The sequence below is a fragment of the Helicoverpa zea genome, chromosome 21 (assembly GCF_022581195.2).
Source record: "Helicoverpa zea isolate HzStark_Cry1AcR chromosome 21, ilHelZeax1.1, whole genome shotgun sequence".
NCBI lineage: Eukaryota > Metazoa > Arthropoda > Insecta > Lepidoptera > Noctuidae > Helicoverpa > Helicoverpa zea.
The window spans coordinates 1,755,715-1,778,847 of NC_061472.1; the positions used below are offsets into that span (position 1 = coordinate 1,755,715).

Below are 23,133 nucleotides of genomic sequence, written 5' to 3' on the forward strand. Positions count from 1 at the left end.
AAGCCAGACAGACAGTCAGTTATTTTTGCATTTATAATAATAGTAAGAATTAATTTCTACCTGGCTTGTATTGTATACCTACTAAGAAACCATTATAATTCAAATTCTATTAAGTACCTATCATTATATCATTAAATTACACAGAATCATTCATATTTTAAATACCGTCAATTCATAGAAGTAGATTTAATTTCCCCTGAAGCTATCTTAAATTAGAACTTCTGAAATAATTTCTAAAGCTGAGCTTCAATGTCAGAACAAGGTTATAATTTGTGCGTCTGTCTAATTTTGGCTATAATTATATAAATTCGCTAATAAGTAGTTGGAAAGGAGGTAGCCACTGTAAATTAAGAACCATCTAATAAAAAAAGGTAATACCTGATTATTTATATTATATAATGACATATGTACTCAATTTATAAATTTTTTAATTACACATACAATTGTATTAAGACATATTAGGATAGGAGGTTGGAGTGAATAAAACTTCTCAGAAGATCCAGCTACTTAAATGCGACATTTACTTATTGAAACTAGCTTTAGGGTTACCCAGTAAGTATAGGTACCTATCCACCAGAAAAGCGAAAAGAAAATAGCAATCTTGTCTTGGATTTCCTCCAATTTATTAAGCTTTTTAGAAATGAAGGCAATTTGGTTATTTATTTTACTCTATAATAACTCTATGAATCCTCTGTAAGTCAACTATAAAGCAGCTTTATTAACCCATCTCTATGTACAACGTTACGAAGCTTACAAAAGATCTTATAAATTGATTTACAACCACGGCGTATGTATATGGTAATTCTGACTAGACGAACACCTTCAACAATGGCGTATGTATTATGATACAAAAACTATTGTCTGCAATTACTGGGCTGGTTTATACTGGTCTACCGCTATGTAGGGTTCTCTAGAGAAATGGGTAAAACTAGAAAAGTGATTTAAATGAATTCGAGAAATAAGTGACGCCTTCTAAGAACTTTAATGCTAATCATATAAAGCTTAAATAAGAGTTTTTTACATGCTATCTAACTATCTAAGGAAATACTAGACTGAACTGAAATATCATTTACCGAGGAAGCTTATAAACTAATTTTTATTTGTTAATGTGGAGTAGATATCTATCAAAATTCTGACAATGTAATGGTTAGTCTTTTTATATCGCTTTCATATACTGCAAACGTCGTTGCCAACTGTTGATCTTGTACCTAGATGACTACATGATTGGTACCTAGGTACCTATTACACATTATTTACCCACTTCTTGTTCCCAGCAAAAACACATAGAAAGTGGTGAACGGCGTGCGTTTTGGGGGCTGTCTTTTGTAAAGAAGATGGATCAAAATTGCCCCACGTCCTATAACAAAGTGACGTATCTCAAAAAAAAGATAAAGATATTTAAAAAATATGGCATATCTACTCTCTAACTTATTTTTTACCCACGACGGAACGGAGCAGGTATATGCGTTTAGGGTGAGAGATGTGCGTTTGTGTCTTTGTGAGTTTGTGTGTTTGTGTGTGTTTTTACACTTTCATCCTAAAAAAATGCTTCAAAAATTGTTCAGGCGCCGTTATTAAAACATCGTTCATAAGACTCATCGTCATAAGACATCGTCCATTAATGGACAATTTTTTTAAATTATTTTTTTGTTTGATACCTCACAAGTGGTACCATAATCATCAGGTCAGGATCTGATGATGGAACCCCTGAGAAATCCAGGCAACTTTTGAAATTTGTAGGCATGCGCAGGATAAAAACTTGACAATGAGGTGTAGGTATGTCTGATAACAATATACAACACAGTGAAGGTTTGGAGCTGATCTGATGATGGAGACGAAAGAAGGTCGAGGGAACTCGACAACTGACTGTGTAAGCTACCTCGTGTTTGGGCTTATATTATTTGTAGTGCTGATTTTCAGCCTACTTTAAATAAATTACTTTTGATTTTGATTTTTTAATATTCATATTGTTCCACCCTACTTCATCTTCACGCCCCATTCCCAAGTTATTTGAGGTCCTTTCTGTCTTTCAAAAGTCATTCCTATTATTATTTACCAATATTAATTACAGTCCATGTTCTATATGATAACATACGTACATTTAACGGTTTATAATGACTTCAATCACCAGTGTTTATGCGCATTACATATCTTAACAACATACACTTGATGTGCAAATTAACGACCAACATCTGCCCTCATTATTTATGAACACGTGAGTACTTATTTTTGGCTTTTTATCGAACGAATTTCTTGTGATATCATGTGGTGAATTTGTGAGGATAATGCGGAAGAAATGTTTTAATTTTATTTCTAAGTATTAAAAAGACATTAACCTGTAGGTACCTTACTTTTCATTATACCTAACACGGGTCTGTCATATTTTGAATGGTACATCTCTCAATCTCAGTACCTATATTCTTAGCACCTGCTTGAACGTCAAATCTTTCGATGTTATGTACCCAGTCTACTTATAGTCCGGATGCATTTGAAAGCCTAGTAATTTTTCAAAATAGGTAAACCAAAAATCAATAATTAACACTTGTATCAAATTCGGTACTGCTTTTTTAAATTCTACAAGAACTTAAATAAGCATAAAGTATTTCTATTTTTATCGATTAACAAATCTTTTCTTATATCCTGCGGAACCTGAGTATTTTTTTTTAAATAAGCTTATAACTGAGTGGCGCTACGCTGCCCGCAAGGCTGATTGTTGAACTAGTTTTTTTCTCATATCTATTTACTTCTTAAATAATGTTGGTAGGAAGATAGAAGCCTAAATAGAGATAGATAGAAGGATATATGCCGCTTTGATTAAATAAATGCCTAGGTATGTCCTCTTTTTTACCGACATTCAAAAAAGAAGAGAGTTCTCAACACGTCGTTCAGGTCCCTACATGCACAATTTATATTAAGTATATGCTACAGAAATAAAACTTATTTAACTGTTTCATATAATATTTTATTATAAAACCTACAAATCAAATAACATAACGATACTCTTAATAAAAAACGACAATAAAAATAATTATCGCAAGTCATCTTATAAGCATAACTAAATATAACGCCATCTACACCACAAGCTAAGAACTATTGTTACTATAAGTAAACTGTGACTGTAAACTCACATGACGTACTTGCTAAATAACTGTTGGATGGCGCCATTAAGTTCCATTAAAGTTCGCTAGATGTCACTGTTTTCAAAACACAGATGTAGTGAAAACTGCCACCACTAGATGGCGCTTTCTTAAGTTTTATTAGAAAATAGATACCGTGTAGTTTGCATTTGTTCTTTGGAAGCATTTTACGAATTCGTAAGCAATATCTGGTGCAGGAATCGCTTTTGTGCTTAGACATTTGTCTATAAGCTTCTCAGCATCGTATCTTTCTGAAAGAAAAGATCGGAAATCAAAGTTACACAAAATATTATGACTTGGAACATAACAACTTTGGAACCAAACTTGTACACTCGTACATGAGAAACAGGTGCTTTAACTTCAGGCCACCACTACTCAGAAAGACTGTTTATGATAAACCGATTCTGGTAGGTAAAAAATAATGTTTTTCTCAAGAGCTCATCAAAACTTCCAATGTGTAGGTATAGATAAACGAGCCGTGAGGGTTGGGAGCGGGTAAACCCTCATAATAACTATAGTCTGGTATAAACTCCAGGTAAATTTTAAAAGTAATGAAATCTTACGAGGTCTGGGCACCTTCTGCAGAGCCACGTCAATCTTGTAGACCCCTTGTTTTGTCATGAGTCCAGTTTTTATCATGGCGCACAAGGCCCATTCCTTCAGCAGCGGTAGTTGGGCCTGAAATCACACAGTTATTCCACTTATAAGACCACTAAATAGTTATTAAGTACATCACTTAAGAATTTAGAATTTATAGTTAATTTTTCAGGTAGGATTGTTTAATCAGACTTGAGATGGTAATAGTGGCGTCCAAAGCCGATTTCAATCACCGCTGCTGTTCTAACATAAGGAGATCAACCTCCGTGCATGAGCATTTGCGTACACTGAGTATTTCTTCACTATCATAGCCCGATGGGACAGTAATCCGCCACGACTGGAGAGAGATACTAACTGTAATAGAATACATACTTTGGGTACAGTCCAGTACCCTCGTCTAACTGCAGAAACAATGTCTTGGTCTACCCTCGTTTCTTCAATGCACTCCATCTGAAATCTTTTCTTCATCTGGACTATGTCATTCTTTGTGTGAGTCTGGAAAAAAACAGGCATATACATTCACTATTGGTATTAATATGTACAATAACTTGCAGCAGGTGTCACTTCACGCATCAGTTTAAACTCTCTTCTCCTGACCTGAGATGCGGGATTGTTCGAAAGAGTTACCTCAGCCCTAGTACATAAAGGATTTACTAGATAGATAGGTACTCCCACACTGCACCCACAGGTCATTTGATAATTACTCATCAAAAAAAACTGGGCTCTGCCTAAAAAGGAGTTAAAGTTTCGTGAAAGACATCAGGCAGACCTATTGGCCCCGTGATCGGTAGTAATTTTTACTATTTTGATCGAATTTCCGTTTTAAGTTAATTCACAGACTAGCTAAGGGCTACCTTAAATGTTTTTCTTCACAATATGTACTCGTTCTTATATAGTCGTATTAACTTGTAACGTTACATACATAGGTTCATTTATGACCAGGAATTTTTTGAGATGTTATGTAATAAAAATAAACCTACCTTATTATGACCGTGAACCAAACCAACAAATAAGAACACGACAGCTAACTCGACTCTACACATTTTTGAACAGAATAAGTTTCACACTTTGACCAAGCAATGTGACTGACGTACAGCCTAATACACCAACCTTTTTATATCAGTCACTAATTTAAAACAATGGTATTACAGACAAAATATTATTAGGAATAGTCGTCATGTTAAGAGTTGGTTCAGACGGCGCGTTCAAATTGATTGGAACTCCAGTTATAACTCTAAAGTTTCTCTAAGTAACTGGTTCTGCTCCTTCCATACTTTCTTTCTGACGATATTTCATAAGTGACACGCTTAGTAGATCTATTATCTTACACAAAACCCATTCGTCGTTTCTTTGGTGATCCTATTCCTCTATATCCATCCAAGTTTTTGTTCCAGATCTTTCAGTCTTTCTTTAGTTTTACCTACTCAGATTTTTTTCTCTTTATGTTCCTTTCTTTGTGTTTAAAATGCTGTTGTTTAAAATGTATATTATTATCTCTAAAAACGTTGCACTGATGTGTGAGGACTTCTAATTGGCTCTCTGTCGACTATAACTTCCTTCTATTTCTTAGTTTTTGTTTAGCTGTATTTATGTAGTCCTCCATAGTGTATCAAATAAATAAACAAATCTTCACAATATAGGTATTATGACCGTTATTCTTCCACATCACTTGCACAAGCACAAGAGTCTACCTACGTTCCTTTGTCATAGGATGAATAAGTCACTTTCTTTGGTAAGCCGGGTAACACTGATATGAGGCTTTTTTGATCATCACAATGAAGCTTGCTTGTTTGTTTGAATGTGCTCAGAGGACCGAGAATTTAAGCAGGAGGCGGCGGAAAATGCTGGTGGACTTAACATGGAAGTAAAATATAAAAACCGCGACATCTGAACAAAATCTTATAGAAAACTAAACCACTAGGAAGTGATAGTTTATTTTATTACTATCACAATAGTATTGTATCGATTCAATAGACAGTTGGTGTTATATTGTAACCTATAGGCAGTTTGTGTATGGAGATAGTAATGAATGTTTGTACCTACATAATAATGATTAAGACTAAACAATATTGTAACAAATGTTGTGTATCAAAAACATCATAACAGTCTGTTTTGAAAAGTGAGAATTGTTTTCTCTAGATTACCTTGTGCAATAGCACACTGCAAACAACGACAATGCAGCAATTTGATCGTAGATAATCATAGTACGGAGATGAATGGTATCCAGAATGTATCAGACCGACTAAAACGCTTTTGGTTGTTGTTAAGTTTTGGTGAGAACGGTAATAAGTAATTTTTGGATTTTTGAAATCCGATTTTCGATTCTTTATTTTGATAGGCTGGAAGTCATCAAAGCCATTTGAATATTTTGTATCTGCATACACTCTGTATATGTAGAGTCTTATCTTGAAGACATCACAGGCACCATTTCCGACTGTTCTTGATAGATAGACCACCACTTTACAGGTCTTAAAAATCTTATTCAGTGGCTAGATTCCAGTTAAAAATCTAGGAGGTACTCAATCGTATTCTGTTATAATGGAAACTCTGTCTAATATACTTAGTTTATCATGACTAGAAGTAAATAGGTGACAGAAGAGTTAAAAAAAAATAAAACGACAAATCAATGATGTTCTTCATTTATTGTTGGTCTAATTATTAAATTCGTTAAGGCAGTTTATTTTAAGTGCATTTCTTACTTCAAATTGATCCCTGTATTCCAAATTATTCCTAAACAGTACTTTGCATTTACAATTTTATTTTTAAAGCGAGGGTATTAAGAAAAAAAAACAATATCTAACCACTTCTCAATTCAAAAATTGACAGTTGCTTATTAACCGTCGAACAGTACGGACGTGCGAGCGTTCTTCATTTAAATTACAGAATCCGTTCAAAAATTGAGGTTGTAACAGAAAATTCTTTGGAAAAAACCAAAGGCTGATAATGTTCTGCAATTACAAAAATATCGCGTGCTTAGGGTCCTTCTCGTGGTAGCATTTGACGTAGTTCCAGGCAGTCTGGTGAGGGGTGTTACCCTTGTTGGCTAGGCAGGCGTCAATCAGCTTCTCTACGGTGGGTTTGTCAGCTAGAACAAAGTAGAAATTGCGTTAGAATTTTTACCAATTAAAAACCATTTGGTCATGTGGAAGACATTCATATCTAATTTTTTTTTGTGTGAGGCTGATTGTGAGCTGAATGAACCTAACAATCACCTAAAAGCCCTCCTTCGAAACCTCGTCGATGTACCTACACCTTAATATATCAGTACCGAGTCGAAACCTCGGTTATGCACTTTTGCTTATTTATTTATTAAGTGTCTGGATAATAATGTCGTAAAACGCATCCTATTTCTTCTCACCGAAAAGTTACCTAGGTATTTCAAACTTACGAAATTAGCACTTCAAGGCGTTGCTATACCTAGTCTTGCCATAAATATTGTAATAAAGAAAAAAGAAAATTGTTAACTGCAAATAACATTTATTACTTTTACAGTGTGTCAGTTTAATACATAAATATAAAACAATTAAAAATATAAAAAGCTTATTCGAAGTGGTCTCCATTGGCTGCAATACAGTCCTTTAAACGATGAGGCCAGTTATCAATAGAAGCACGCACTCTTTCCATGGGAAAATTCTTCACTGCCAATCGTATAGATTGTTTTAGGGACTCCAAATTATCATGGCGTTTAGAGCAAGCTGTACTCTCTAAAACTGACCACAAATCATAATCCAGCGGATTAAGATCGGGACTAGACGACGGCCAGTCTTCAGCTCTGATGAAGTCCGAAACGTTCGATTCCAACCAAGACTGCGTGGACCGAGCTTTATGACCCGGCGCCGAGTCTTGCTGGAAGGACCATACTTGGTTATTGAACATGGTGATGTTAAGGGGCTTAACTACCTTCTCAAGAATGGTATCTTGATACACTTGTGCCGATGTTTTGATACCTTTTTCACAAAAATATGGCTCAGTCACTCCTTCATAGCTAACACCCCACCAAACCATCACTGAAGTCGGATAATGTCCACGTTGCACTCTGTCGACTAATTGGGAAGCTTCCTTAGAGCTTTGAGCATAAATACGGTCATTTTGTTTGTTAAAATGTTGCTCAATTGTAAAAATTTTCTCATCCGTAAACAAAATTTTTCTGTGACCTCCCTTTGCGTACCGCTTCAGTAGTTGTTTCGATTTTACCACCCTATTCTTCTTTAAATTATCAGTTAAGAAATGGCCAGTGCGTCTCTTATAGGCTGCAAGTCCTAAGTCATCTTTTAAAATACGCGACATGGTTCTAGGTGCTATCTTCATTTCCCGAGATAAAATCTTTTGCTTTCGGACAGGATTTCTTCGAATTCTTTCCCTTACTGCTTTGACCACCTTTTTCGTACGAACACTACGTGGACGGCCAGATCTTTTTCTGTCACAAACAGAGGAGGTCTCATTGTACCTATTAATAGCCCGGTACACAAACATTTTACTAATACCAAGTGTATGGAGAGTTTTAAAAATTGCATTTGGCTCCATACCTACTTTGTGTAATGCTATCACAGCGATTCGGTTCTCTTTATCACCCCACACCATTTTAATATCGCAAAATATTTTACAATGTATTGGCGCCAAAATGAGAAAACACAATGAACAATCATATAAAAATGACAGATTCGAAATTCAAATGTAATATTTTTTTATAATTAAGTGTAACAGTATTTATGGCCAGACTAAGTATATGTATATATGTTGTTAACGTGTAGTTAGTTCTCACCTGCGTTAGGGACCTTGGCCAAAGCGACGTCCTTCTTGAACTTGCCGTCCTTGGTCATCAGCTCAGACTTCATCATCATGCATAAAGCGTACTTCTTCAAGGGCTCGCTTTCCGTCTGTGTAAAACATGACGTACTATGTTATGATACTTTTGAATCTATAATGTTGAAATTGACTTTTTGGCAAGACTTAAATGCCAGAAAACCTGCTGATAGTTGTTAGAAAATAGTATAAAGAGCTATTTTATTTGAGTCAGTATCAGTTTGGAATTGGTAGTGTACTACGCTTTCGCCCACGGTTTTACCCGTGTTTCTAGGTAACTATTTCCAGCACATAGAAAAGAGTAACCTTATGTTGTAATACGCTATATTACTGCCATTTTTCATCAAAATCAGTTCTGTAACGTCAAAATAATAACTAAACATATACCGGCATCCCCAGACATGCATACATCCTTACAGACTTTCGCATTCATAATATTGGTGATGATGTTGCTAAATCTAGCAAGATAATTGGCTACTTCATAATTGGAACAGTACCAAACTAATAGCTGTTATATAAAATTATACACAACCTTATAGTCTCCTCCTTTGAGCTTGTTGACCAGCTGTTCGTCCACCTTGGTCTCCGTGAGGCACTCCGAGCGATGCTTCTTCAATTTCTCCTTCTGTTCATCAGTCAGACCTGACGCCTGCAGAAAAAGTAGACGTCAATAAACTTGAAAGAAAAGATCCTAACGGGGCCACAATTATTGTCCTTAGCTATAAGCCTACTGTAACAGCTTGTCAAAAAAGTGGAGCGCAAATAAATTATATGACATGAAGAAATCTACGGACTGGTCATAAAAAGCTGTGTACAGATTATTGTATAATTTTGTTATTTTAGGCTTCTACAGGTATGATAAGAGTTTATGTAGTGAAGAAATCAACACCACAAAAATGAATCAAAATTTGAAATGGTTTCGTAGATTCTGAAACATTAGATTTTTCCATCCTAAACAAAATAAATAAGATGGACTAACTTATGACTGGGAACAGGAACAGTTGTGAGTAAACAACATTATGAAAAATATTTACAGTAGGTACCTAATAAACATTATCCAACAATAATGCAAATTTTCAAAATTACGGGAAAAAAGTAGTTTTTTAGCTAGGCAATTTTAATTGGAAAAAAATTACCACTAACCTGAACTAACATAACGCAAGCCGCCAAAACCACAAACGTCTTCATCTTGATTCTTAAACTTGCAGTAATCTTAGATGTCCTAGCTGCGCAGGAGTTGTGTGGCGAGTCCTGAGGGCTCCCGACTTATATAGCAGCCAGCAGTAAGATTCAGTGTATTGATGATAATCGCCGACGGATTTAAATGGGGTCGACAACATTTTCTCGGTCAATACCTAGGCGGCCGTGATTCACTTGAATATCGTAAAATCTTAAAGTAATTAAATAAAATTAACGCAGGTAAATAAATTGAAACTGGTATTAAATAAATTCCTGAGGGAACTAATGCCCGCACCTGGATGGAAAGTCAGACATTTCACAGGCTCTTTACTAACGGGCACCTTTTGTTTCCAAGTAGTTTTGGCGTGAAAGCGCAAAGACAGACCAAATTACTTTCTATTTATAAAAAAAAAAACAAAAACAAATAACTACAGAGTTCCGGATTTTTGGAAAGCGAACGAGTCGAAACGGTCGAAGCCAACACGCTGAAACTCTTGAGACAACTTTATTAAAATACTATTATTAAGGATTTGACCTCAGGATTAATATTAATCAGTCTCCTCTAGGTATTTTTCTTGTGATCTGGAAAAAAAATATTTTATTTGTGATGTAGCTTCTAGAAGAAACAGTTCTCCTCATCGAGTCTCTTTCATCAGACAATCAGCCTATCCCATACCTCTAACTTCCCCTAAGGTGCTGTGCAAAAATAAATAAATTATAATTATTTTAATTAAAGGTAATCATGGTGAAAAGTTGTTTACACCTGTAAAACACGTGGGTTGTTCTGGAAAGATCCGGGCGTGTCTTGTGTGTGAATATAACGACGCGGTCACACCGACGCCATCTTGTTTTTTACTATTTTTTATTATTTTTTTCTTCAGATGTTTGATATCGGATATTATCTGAACTATGTTTGCAATGCCTTGCAGAAAAAATTATGTTTTTGTTTGGGTTGTAGATTCTTTGAAATGGCATTTGATGTGATTTTCATTTTTGTTGGAACCTTATTTATAAGAATTATTAAAAATAAACTACATGTATATGTTTCATCTAAGAATGTCTGTCCAGTTGTTAAAATGAGTAAATCTTTTTTTTCTTGACATCAATTAAATATTTTTATTTTATTTCGCCAATAACAATAACTGCTGCCTTTTAATTAAGACTATACGTCAGATAAATACTTGCCCTTTAAGTGCTTAAGAATATTTTTTTGTTAGCGATAAGATCACTAGGCCCGCTTTATGCCTGCGTCATTAATTTTATTATGACGACATTTATCTGTTTTAAATAATTATTGTTAATTTATTTACCCGAACATGTTGTCCGCTACTGGGCTACAAAGACTAACATGCTTGTGGCAAACGTTTGACGCGTCTAACCACTGCTTACCTTTCGTAGATTTTCATCCGTCTTGGTGTGGTCTTTCTAATAGCTTCCTTAGCTAACAGTCACCCATGATTTTCAATAGTCCTAAAGTTAAGTGTGCACACCCAAGTTCGATATGTAAAATAGAGGAAAAATGGTAAACACAAAAAGTGCTGCATTGTTTGTAGTGTGTCATCTATTGTCGTCAGTGTAGCCCCATCTAGATAGGTTGTCCTTGCATATACCGACCTGTACAATGTACACATACTAAGATAGCTATAAGAACCACGACGGCTAATTCGTAAAAATATAAAATACGAAAAAAAAAGACCCAGTATGTTAAGACCCTTACCGCTAACTGATAAATTGCGAGTGAACAATCAGTCTAACGACATAATGCAATAACCGTCCGACCTGCTGATTTATGTTGTACGTTGACCCTTATGCCCTCTGTTGTTCACTTACTTTTGACTACATTTCATTTTCTTCCTAAATAATTGCTTTGTTTTCGGTATTTACACCAACTGTACATATTATTTAAAGTAAACGAAATCTATATCTATCTACGTAATATATAAAAGAGAGTCGTGTTAGTTACACATTTTATAACTCAAGAATGGCTGAGCTGAAAATTAGAGGGGCTTAGGTATAGATAGCTTAGGTCCGGGAGAAGGATATAGGATAGTTTTTGTCATCATCCAGGACGCTTGTGAAATCGCGGGCAGAAGCTAGTTTATGTAAAAGAAACTTAGAACTTATACCTAAAGGGCGTTTAAAAATTGGTCCTCATCGCTGTCTCCTGGCAGTGTACCCAACAGGCTAGCTGCATTGCCACTTTGTTCCTTATTTTTTCATTCCAAGTATTAAAATTAGTTTTCAAAGTATTTCAACCTTTCTAATAATGTACAGCAAAAAAGCAACTTGTTATATTTTTAGGCAATTCAGGTAAAACGGGTAAATCTATAAAGATGTAAGGCATAGAGATAGGTACATAGATAAAATTCATAGTTATTGTATCTCTATAAAAGGTTCTTGTATATTTAAAGGACGTATTTTTACGATATATCTGGCTCTTTAGTACCTATAAAGTAAAAGAGTTATAATTATAGCATAAACTATAAAATTAAAAGCAAATATAAAGTAAAAACTAGTTTGGCTTGAGTTTTCAATGTTACAGCCTTACTGAGATTAAAAATGCAAAAGTGAGGTTATTTTATTAAGAGATGTCAGCAACCCCAGCGGGAGCCAGTAGGGCCAAGGCCTGCCGGGGCTGCGGGTTGTTCGAAAGAGTTACCGCGGTCCTGGCACATAAAAAGGCCTACGACGGAACACGACGGTTTTTAGTCAGTAAGAGTCTGACACTCCCTCGCCGCTGCTAACCCACAGCGGGAGGGGTCATTTGATGATTTTTGACGTCGTTAAAAAAAAGAAAAGTTATTTTATTAATATTTCTCTATAAAAAAGTGTTTATAGGATATTACTGAGCTTATACATATTAGCCAACTATTTCTAGCTAATATGCTATGAAAGATGAGCAGTCACTGCTTATAGAACATTGATACTCAGCTGCATCTTCTTAGACTGGAATCCCACTAAGTTGGGAAAAGGCTAGGCAGATGATGAGAGTAGGCTTATCATCATCTATATAGTAATATTCTGTATTGTTGCTCGGGAGTTTGTTGCGCCACTTCTTCTCAGCAAAAATACGTAGGAAGTGGTGATGGGTGGGCGTTTTAGGGACTGTCTTTTGTTTTCGACGTTCAAAAAGTGCTGTTTTGCAGCCAAGTTTCAGTTAACTATTTTATATTTGATTGGATCTGAAAATATAGGTGGTATTTTGAATATCAATCTCAGGCTTACAAGCCCTTGGTACTAGTTCCCACAGTGTTGAAAACATTCAACAATGATTAGCCGGATTAGATCAATGAAACGTGAGGTAATATAAGTATACAATACTCAGATGAGGGTGACATCCATTGTTAACGGTAGGAAATCTTAGTGTTTTTATTAATAGCTATAGTTCTAAGGAATAAGGGAGTTGAAGAACACACGATATTTGTTTTAATGGCAATCAGTATGATTCTCGGCCGCGGCGGTTATTCTCTCTTAGGAGATCAGTCAGCAGCACAGGACATTATTGTAGTGCACAAACATATGCGTTGTGTTTACACATACTCTAAGTATTCATAGACCGCCATGGAACGATAGGATGGCAATTTGTTACGACACCGGAGAGAGATTAGGTGCAAGACCTATGTGAAAAAATATTTCAGTATTTGGTAGCCCATGTATTGAGGAAGGACACAGGCTACTTATTATCTTGGCAGTTTTCACTGGGCGCGTGTGAAAACGCAAAAACTAAGTACTATAGGTACAGCCACTTGCGATAGAATCTTTCCACGCTATCATAGTCTGGAGCAATCTAGTTAATAAAATCACTAAACACTGTCAATGCCTTGTATAACAATATGGTTTTATCTAGTTTGCTACAAGGTCCATTTTACCAGTTTAGTAGGATTCATCCAGTAGGTACCTCTTTAAATGTTTATAATACTTCCTTACTCACTATACGTACTAGTATTATAAAAATGTGTTGGTGCTTTTGTGGAAGATCGAATATAAGAACCACATGTACCCATATTTGCAAAAATAAATAAGTTTTGAGTTTTTGAGTTAAATTGTGAAGTGACTGCAGATAAAAGAGTTCTAGAAAATATACTGCGTCAATATCAAAAATCTTGGGAAATAACAATATTATAACATCCAATACTATTTGTCACACATGCACTGTAAAATAAATGAATGTGATTATATTTAGTACTAATGATGCCTGAGAAAAAGGACGCAGGATGAAACCATGGGTTAAATGCTAGCTTATAAAGGAAGATTTTATAGTTAACGTCTAGATTCAAGATTACTGCAAATAGGCTGTTATCGGCCTACGTTTGTAACGGAGGCCATCTTGATTGTAGTTTACTGGCTTCGTGTCGGTATTAAATTTTACGTTTAAATGTGTTGCAGTTTCTATGAAATTGATTGAGTGGGGGAGTTAAAGTTCAGTGGAAATGTACGCCGTAAATAATAGAAGATCTTTACGACCGAAGTTCTTACCTCAGGCCGTGCATAACAGAAGTAGTTTTTGTAAATTAAATCATTAAAAATAAACAGGTCTTTTATTGACGAAATATCAAAATGAAAAATTTTAAAATTACTAACTTTTAAAAGTGGAAGTAATAATTTATTAATTTTAATAATAAAAATAGACATGTTTTTGACTCGTCAATTTTTCCTTTTTTTACCTTTCAGTTTACATGTTTTAATAACTTGTAAATAACTACGTAATTGATTGAATTTAAACATGATTTAATTATTTTTTTGATTTGAATAAACAATCTAAACTATAGAAAATAAATTGTTAAATGATTAAAATAAAAATGCATCAATTTACAAACCCAAAAAATTGCAAACTCATACAAAAAAATATCTTCAAACACCACATCAATACCAATATATCTTCCAACTGCAATATTTTGGAGAAAGTCGATGAAAACGTTGCAAACCAAGTAAATACAACCGTAGGAAATTTTGGCACTGTACTACGCATGCGCAAAGGAATCCAACTTTAACCTTAAAAACATAAACTTTTGGACATCGCGCTAAAACGGTGTTCCGGTTCCGAGGCTAAAAATGTAAACAAATAAATTTCGGAACTAATTGGAAATTCCTATTTTTTAATTGGAAAATAATAATTGGTCGGTTAATTGGAAATTTTTGTGATGGCTTCGAGTGTTTGTGTTGTGGTTCGTGTCAGTGGTGAGTATTTTTTTTTATAGGTATATATTTTTGTTGCCTTTTAGTCATTTAATGTACCTATTCGATTTTAGTTAAATACCACACCAATGGTTAAGAACTCGTTCGACCCATTTTTTGAAGCAATTTTAAATACAAATACATTTATTTAATATACAGCTAGTGTGCTAGTGTCAAAAGGCATAAACGATTTATTAGTACTTCATACTTCTTATTCTGATAAATCAATAACAAACAATTTAATGTACATATATCCTAATTGATGCACGAGTAGAGAATACTCTATTTCAAAATTCGCTTTGACAGAGATGAGCCCTTATTTATAACCAATTTTGATTACCTCTTATTTAATTTATTATATTTTTGTCTGTAATAAATGTTACAAAGGACTTCTACTATTCTAAGAATATTTTACGCAGTAATGTCAGGGCAAAGTAAAAAGCAAAATAATTCCATTTCCTATAGGTTAAAAAATCTTCCCAGCATGTTATGACCATTTTAATTGAAGAAATACTTGTACCTAAAAACTTTAATTGAATAAAGAAACTTCATAAACTCAGCTCCAAGCTTGTATGCAGTAAACAGACAATACCCAACTTCAGTCTGGTACAGAAACTCCGCATTGCGCAGCTCCATCTCTGACCAACTTCACGCCAGTAGAAAATAACACACAGCAACGCGAAAAACGTACATTTTTAACAATACAAATTAAACTAAGATCATCTGTGATAAAACAATAATACTCAAGTTTTGTAAAAGGTGCGATTTTTGTAAAGAAGTTGGTATTTTAGTCGTTTTAAACGTTTTTCTATTGATTGTTTTGGTGTCGGAGATCGGGTAGCGTGTTTGCTTGGTAAGTGTAATTTTACTGTGTCAATTTACTGTTTTATCATGAGTGTGCATCAATTCTACAAAATAATGATTGTGCAAATAATATTTTATATAAAATTATGTATCTGTAAAAGCATAATGAAAAGTAATGCCGTAATATGTAAGAACCGTCAGCTAAAGCGGTTTTATAAGGGCTTAATCCGAGAAATAAAGAATTTCACTATGAAACGACCAAGAAATACTAGAAAATTATGGTATACTATGGAATTATGTGTAAAATTATAAACATAATGTAATATAACAAAAACCTGTTGATTGCGACTGATTGCTATTAGGCTAACTAGAATACGCGATAAAATATTTCCGAAGCATAAGAATTTCGTAATTAGTAAAAACTACAGTGGAAAATATCTAGCTCTGAACCGTGACGCATACTTTGTTTACAAGTCCTTTGAATGATCAAAACTATCTTCCCATTCAGTATATAACATCCGTTCTAAATTTAGACTCCAATCAACATCAGTGCTCTCAATATAAATTGCACAGGAGTTCGCCTCATTCAAACCATTGCGTGAACATATTTTATAATTATACCTTCCGAACGTTGACATGTTTATAAAAAAAGTCCCTACCACCGAAGTTGTCCGCACTGCAGCGTCAAATCGATCGCACCACCACGCATGCGCAAATAAGCAACATTTACGTCAGTGGTCATAGAACGCGGGTGGGAAGTCGACGACATGCCGAAACCGACACCCGTCGAAGATCTCGTGGTTCCTCCACAGGATACAAAAATATGTGGAACAATATGCATCTGTCAGATGACAGCAGTGCTCAGTGCAGTGTCCTTAGTATACCTAACTGTGGCCATCTACATGCCTTACACTCGAGCCATCGCGTCCGGAATCGATCCTACCCCGATTATGTGCACAACAACACGGGCGATTAACAAAGACAACTGTGACTGGGGATCCTGTGGTGAGTGGTGCCTCAGCAAGACCTCAGGCGCCTGCATCCAGATCTACGTCAACGTCAGGAAGAATGGAACGTCTTTACTTTTGTCTGAATGTGGAAGTGCTGCGAACAAAACCTGCTTTGGTATCGATCAGGAAAACGCTAAGAAGTACCACTGCATCAGAGATGAATGTAAAAACTTGACTGGTACATTCAACTGTACTGAAGGGAAATGTATCAACATAACAGACGCCTTCGAGTGCGCCTTCAGAGAAACGGATCCACCATTAAAATGTTCTGGTAGAAGAGGGAAAATTACTTGTATAGACGTACATGGACTTTTCTCGTGTAACAGAGGCACTTGTCGAAGGATAAGAACACCGTACAATTGTGACCGCCGATGCGTCGACATTCCTACCCGTAACAAGAACGTGATAGTTTTAAGTGGGGACAGAGTGTTTTTAGCAAGATGTGCGAAATTAGTTCAGGAAGATAAAGGTGAAATAGTTTGGACTGATTCTGGTGAAGAAGTTCTTATGTTATCATGTCATGCGGTTCACAATGGAACTCAGGGAGTAGTTGCTATTGATTGTATTAATGCTGCCTTACTGCCTCGCACTGATATCGCTGATTTGACTAACTTTACATACTTACAGTACCTATATCAATCCAGAGCAACACCAAATCGAGTAATCGCTCCATCGGAAGTGGAACTGACTCTAGCTAATGACAGCCGCTTGATGATAAACCTGGAAGGATGTGTCAATACTCTGGCTGATGAATGTAAAGAATTCTTGAAAGATTATGGTCGTGATGGGACTGACCACAACGCTAAAGCAAGATTCCCTTGCTTTTATATGGAGAATAGCCCTGACACAGTTGTAGCCCGATTTGATCTAGAAACTACTTACCGCCAGTTCTTAGTAGCTTTGGTGCTTCCGACAGTGCTGGTTGTGGTGTCTTGTATAACTCTGATGTTGTGTCAACGGACCATTGAAGTTGGTGATGACGCGAAGATGAGATTTAAGGGTTGCGCTGGTGGTCAGGCTGATATGCAATTGCATCCAAACGATCCTGTTTCTCCACTCTGAGATCAGTCACGTGAGATAATCATATTAATCCTCAATTATAAAACATGCTACTTTAAAACTAAACTACATTATGTAAAACGTATACTTATATCCATTCGTGCCATGGCGTTCATTGTTACATAATTAAATCTGAGCCTTTAAGCGCTTAGCTAGAAAAACGTAAAGGATCAATGTTAATGCATAATTCATTAGCAAAAGTCCGTATACTCTTGTTTTAGCTTAATCAATAGCACCAACGACAAAATACGTAGGTACTGTCCTTGACATAGTTTCGTGACTCAGGGTGTTTTTGTGCTGAATATTTTAAGTAACAGACTTAATGCGATAATTTGGGAGATTTGCGGCAAACATTTCCAGTTAAGCGCCTAAGATTTTTGATGGATTTGATTTCAGTCAGTAGTAAATCGTTGATAGGTGTGGTGGTTTCATTTATAATCATATGTTTGTTCCCTAAACATTCCCTTTACGATATTAACTCTCTGTCAAAAATTAAATTCGTAATTCTGTTATTGTTTTTTTAAATAGAAAATTTTATCTGTTCCAGGCGTTCCCCTCCTTTGTGAGGGTCCGGCTAGTTCACTAAGAGACGATTAACCTGCTTGCAATGCTTTCAACTGGCTGACACTCCCTCCAGATGTCTACTATGAGCAGATCCAGGGCGAGCCTATCACCAGCAGCCTCAGAAAGGTCGACGTTACCTATGGGAGCGTCTGCCGAACCAGGTAGCCCGGACTTCAAGTCTTTGGAACAACCAACGAGGGAGCAGCTTCTAACCCACTTTTTTGAAAGATTCAAGTTCTACACATCGCTCTGTCTTGGAACGTCAGCCATACTCGCAGTCTTCGCTTTCCTCTTCTTGATACCCTTCGTCGTCGAGCCTGCTATACAGACAATATTAGCAGAGTTCGTACCAGAAGCTGGTATCTGCTCCGTATCTGAACACGTTCACGCTGAAACTTTGACTAATTGCACCTGGGCGTCGTGCAGAGAAGGATGCACGACCGCCCACACTAAATGTCATAAGATACGTGTTAATTTATCTAGAAGACCGTTTGTAGAGAATGCACCAGTGCCGACTGAATGGGACGAGACTGATTTGAAGTTTCTGATAAATCCTGAAGGTTGTGGGTATCCGCCGAGGGTGAATTGTTCAGTTTTTGCGACTGATTACGCGGGTCCGAGGGCGCCGAAGATATTTCCGTGCTACTATAGTTTGACGAGGTCGGACCTGGTGGTGGCGAGGTACTCGTGGGAGTCGACGGTGAGGGGGCTGATCCTGGCCCTGGTGCTACCCACGACGGTGTTCGTGTTCAGCCTGAGTGTGCTCGCGTATTGGCACTGTCGTTGCTGCGACAGGGCGTGTAACAGACGGGTGCACGCCGAATCCTTCGCGAGTAAAGAAGAGTAAGTATTCTTGTCAGTTGTTGCCTTTTGTAGATTTTTTACTGTCGGAAACAACCACAGTTTTTTTTTTTCATATAAGTTATGTTTTCTTTTGTATCACATGCAATATTGCAAGAGCTTATCAAGAAAATAATTAATGCCGTTTGGTTTGGAAATGAATGGGTGTTGACGAGACTTATTTACTGTACTACAATAATGTTCTATTTGTTGATTTCTGACGGTTTTTTTGTAACTTAAACATAAATAGTGCAAATTACTGGACTTTCAGGTCCTACCTCAAGTATGGTGTTGGAACAACATAGTTTTAATGGATTATAGTTTTAACAAGTACGTTTTATATTAGAACTTTGCACTGTGCTGTGTGGATAACATACCATTTTAATTACAATTTTCATAGTTTTATTTTCATCAAAATGTTCACTGGTACTCTTGTCCTAGAAAATGGTCTTTCTATATCACCCACAGGAAAAATCACTGCAAGTAGGATTTTAAATAGTTAACGCAAATATTAGCACAACAAGTAGTAGAAAAAAAAACATCAATAATACCTACTTCCTTCAATAATTTCGCATTTTGAATTCCAAACAGCTGTACTACTATTTTACCTTCCAATTTCAATTTTAACTCCAGACAAATGAATAACTGTTTCGCCTTTCAATTTCGTCTTTTGAAAACCTTTCCAATTAATATTTTGCTCAATTTGCTTTTTTCTAGTCTAAATTCAAATGTAACCAAAAACCATGTAATGGAAAAAAATCATAAAAATATTAAACTTTTATATTATTTCTTTTACAGCAGCAAACTGTTATGCGAGTTGGACGACGATCCGAGCGATGATGTGTTCTGACGCCGAGCTTCAGCCGCCCGCCGCCGTGCCTCCCCCCGCAACCCCGCAGGCTACACACAGCTGTAGAACTACGAGGTTCTGCGTAGTCACTACATTGTTCTCACGTAAATACTGCATTTTAAGCAGCTGCTACGTAATCCTTACAAGGTTCTGCGTAGTCACTTCGTAGTTGCTACGTAGTTCTTGCATGGTTCTGCGTAGTAGCTGCGTAGTTGCTACGTACTCCTTGCATGGTTCTACGTAGACATTACGTAGTTCTTGCGTGGGGCTTCGTAGTCTTCTCGTAGTATTTACGTGATTATCCTCTAATGTCTACGTCATATTTCCGTAGCCTTCAAATTTTATCAAGATCTATCTACTAAACTCGAGTATCTGACACTAAAATAACTTATTCTATTTACTATCGGTTGAAACGTTTACCTGATATTGGAAGGTTGTGAGTAAACTATAATTATGCTCATTATAGGTTCATCTGTAGTTTACCTTCTTGTATTAATAAAATTGGTTTTAGAGTAGGATTATACAATTCGTCAGTTGATGTAAATCCAACGTTTCACAGTTCTGATGACAAAATCCATTTGGCCTTTGATCTTTTTAAAGAGCAAACTATTTAAAATAGAAGTAAAATAAAAGTTTTGACCTTTCAACCGATAGTGTTTCCAGTATTCTTATCTTATAACATTTCAATAGAGCATTTGCGAAAATAGGAAAGTGCAATTACCTTACAAGGCTGCAAATATAGGGGAGGGGTTAATATCAGACCAGTATTACTAAATAACGACTTTTGGCGGGCAAAAGGCTTACGCTTTAAAGCATTTAAGAATATCTATGAAAAAATAATAATAATATAATGTAACAACGTCTCTTTATTCTAAAACTGAGCTATGCCGGATAATAATTAAGTCCTTTTTTATATTTTTTGCTTCCGGAAACGCGTGATTATTATTTTATTTTTTACTTATAATAATTATTAAAATTAAACATAGATAGAAAAAAATATCATTCAAATATCATGTTCAAAATTGTGTACCTTAATAAAATAATGATGTCATAAATATTTTCGTCGGCATTTTGAAAAAAATATTAACAATAAATAAAGAAAAGATAATAAGCATAAATTCATTTTTGAAATAATAACGTAGAAAACACTTTCAAGAATTTATCACACGCCTAAAGTAGAAAAATATAATAATTATTGTACATACAATAATAATTTATTGTGAATGATTCAATTATTTGTATTTTATTTAAGTAATAATTATGTTTTTGTCATAAAATGTAATTTAATTTTTAGAGTTCACTGTAAAGAAATTATTAGAAGCTTATAAGTGTGACATTATTTTAATTGCATCTTTGAAGTGGTAGGTTTATAAGTAAAATAAATGGATATAGCACAACTGTTATAAAAATAAAGTTTCTCTTGTATTTTGTACTTAAAATAATTATGTTTACAGAAATATCTAATTATTTTAAAAACTATTGTTAAGCTAATTTTAAAATACTCTTGTATGTGGACATTGTTTAACCATTTAGCTTATTATTCTCTCATTAGCCAGAATTAATTAAGATTAAGTTAAATAAAATAAAAATTGTTGTAAATAATCTGCCACGTTTTGTGATATTACATTTAAAATTATATTGTTCAAAGCTTTAAATTTAAATCAATCTCTTGTGTGTAGTAAATGTGTTAAAAATACCTTAATATTTATTTATAACTATCGTTCTAAATATAAATTATTTATCCTTACTGTTTTGTTTTCCAAAAAATATTTTTTATTGAATTATAATCATTAAAATTGTATTTGTAAAGTATAATCGAAATGTTATTCAATGTGAATTATATGTAAATAATTATAATTATAAATGTTTTGTTGGAGTCTAATGATTAGATTTTAGGTAATAACGCAAGTGATGCATCAAACTGCAACAAAACACAAAGTGTAATGACAAATAAAGCTTGTTTTGTAATTTTGTTTTATTTTGTAATTAACAGCTTATTTCCACTGGTCCCTTCGATTATGGTTTATCTACAAAAAGCCTATGCTTTCAAATATTTAACATAGAACGACCGGCCAGTCTGACAACCTCAATACAGTTGCAAAAAAACAACTTCAGAAATGTTCAATTTTTGGGTGGTGAAACATGGTAGATAGCAAATAGTCAGATAGCATCCGTCGTATTTGCAGGTGGTTAATGGATATGGTTACATAGTTCATTAAAGTATTTATTTTATTTACATAGATATTTACAATACATATTTACAATAAATATCAAAAACTATCCTAGAAAAACAAACAACTAAAAAGCGTCAAAAAATTCGTCTCCATCGCTGGCAACTGGGAGCGTGCCCAAGAGGCTGGCAGCATTACCTCGTTGGATCGCCATGCTGATTCTTTGTCCGAGGTAATAGCCAGCCTAATATAACGAGTAATTTACATAGTTGTATCCAAATAAATATTACTGTAGTAGTCTCACGGAGTAGTCCTGTGTCAGTGAACTATATAATTATGTTCAATAGAATTTTAACAGATGTCACTGTTTTAGCCAACGTATTCATGATCAAGAGTCTACTATGAGCGAATGCCTCTGATCTCCTTAAGCCAATTACTTGAGCAACTCGATACATTTAATAACTGTAAGACTGGTTACCATTCTTGTTTTGACTATCCTAATCAGATGTCCAAATGACAGCATTGACCCATCAGGTTAACATGTCTACCGAAACACGAAGGAATTCGACGTGACACGATGGTCTTGGCCCATAAAAGTGCGGGAAAGGATAAGAGTTTCGCCAGTCAAATCCTAGCGTAATCCAAATCCAATAGCTAATATCCCCAAAGACTGCCAACGGTTGTTGATCCCATTCTGTCTATAGGAAACAATGGAACGCCAGTAGGAGCTTTGATAATGATAATTTCAGGTACTAGAGATAGGTACCTCATTATGCCTACAATAATGAAGAGATTTTAGTATCTTTCCTCTATATGATACAAGTTCAAGACTCGATCTTCACTGTGAGCATGACAGTTAAATTATTTATTCATAAGAGGTCTTTCTATTATTGATAAAGAACATAATTTAGCAGTGAGTAACCCTTCCCCCTAGCTTCACAAAG

General features: G+C 35.3%; 4 protein-coding genes across 5 annotated transcripts; 2 read left to right on the top strand and 2 right to left on the bottom strand.

The window, feature by feature from the left end:
• Positions 1 to 3,043: 3,043 nt before the first annotated feature.
• On the bottom strand, positions 3,044 to 4,777 carry LOC124640810. The gene is made up of 4 exons (XM_047178742.1): positions 4,715 to 4,777; positions 4,107 to 4,229; positions 3,701 to 3,815; positions 3,044 to 3,388 (listed from the first exon to the last, which is right to left on the bottom strand). The coding sequence occupies exons 1-4, from the start codon at positions 4,775 to 4,777 to the stop codon at positions 3,258 to 3,260; spliced, it is 432 nt and encodes a 143-aa protein (XP_047034698.1). The 3' UTR covers positions 3,044 to 3,257.
• Positions 4,778 to 6,357: 1,580 nt separating this feature from the next.
• On the bottom strand, positions 6,358 to 9,803 carry LOC124640809 (general odorant-binding protein 56a-like). The gene is made up of 4 exons (XM_047178741.1): positions 9,681 to 9,803; positions 9,070 to 9,186; positions 8,497 to 8,611; positions 6,358 to 6,819 (listed from the first exon to the last, which is right to left on the bottom strand). The coding sequence occupies exons 1-4, from the start codon at positions 9,723 to 9,725 to the stop codon at positions 6,689 to 6,691; spliced, it is 408 nt and encodes a 135-aa protein (XP_047034697.1). The 5' UTR covers positions 9,726 to 9,803; the 3' UTR covers positions 6,358 to 6,688.
• Positions 9,804 to 16,188: 6,385 nt separating this feature from the next.
• LOC124640807 lies at positions 16,189 to 21,986 on the top strand. The gene is made up of 3 exons (XM_047178738.1): positions 16,189 to 17,777; positions 18,312 to 19,171; positions 19,967 to 21,986. The coding sequence occupies exon 1, from the start codon at positions 16,463 to 16,465 to the stop codon at positions 17,765 to 17,767; it is 1,305 nt and encodes a 434-aa protein (XP_047034694.1). The 5' UTR covers positions 16,189 to 16,462; the 3' UTR covers positions 17,768 to 17,777; positions 18,312 to 19,171; positions 19,967 to 21,986.
• On the top strand, positions 18,402 to 21,986 carry LOC124640808 (protein tipE). Of its 2 annotated transcripts, none has more exons than XM_047178739.1 (2): positions 18,402 to 19,171; positions 19,967 to 21,986. In XM_047178739.1, exons 1-2 carry the CDS (start codon positions 18,402 to 18,404, stop codon positions 20,016 to 20,018), a joined length of 822 nt encoding a protein of 273 aa, XP_047034695.1. In that variant the 3' UTR covers positions 20,019 to 21,986. The 2 variants fall into 2 exon arrangements, with proteins under 2 accessions (XP_047034695.1, XP_047034696.1); XM_047178740.1 differs by lacking the exon at positions 19,967 to 21,986 and adding an exon at positions 19,440 to 19,488.
• Positions 21,987 to 23,133: the final 1,147 nt, after the last annotated feature.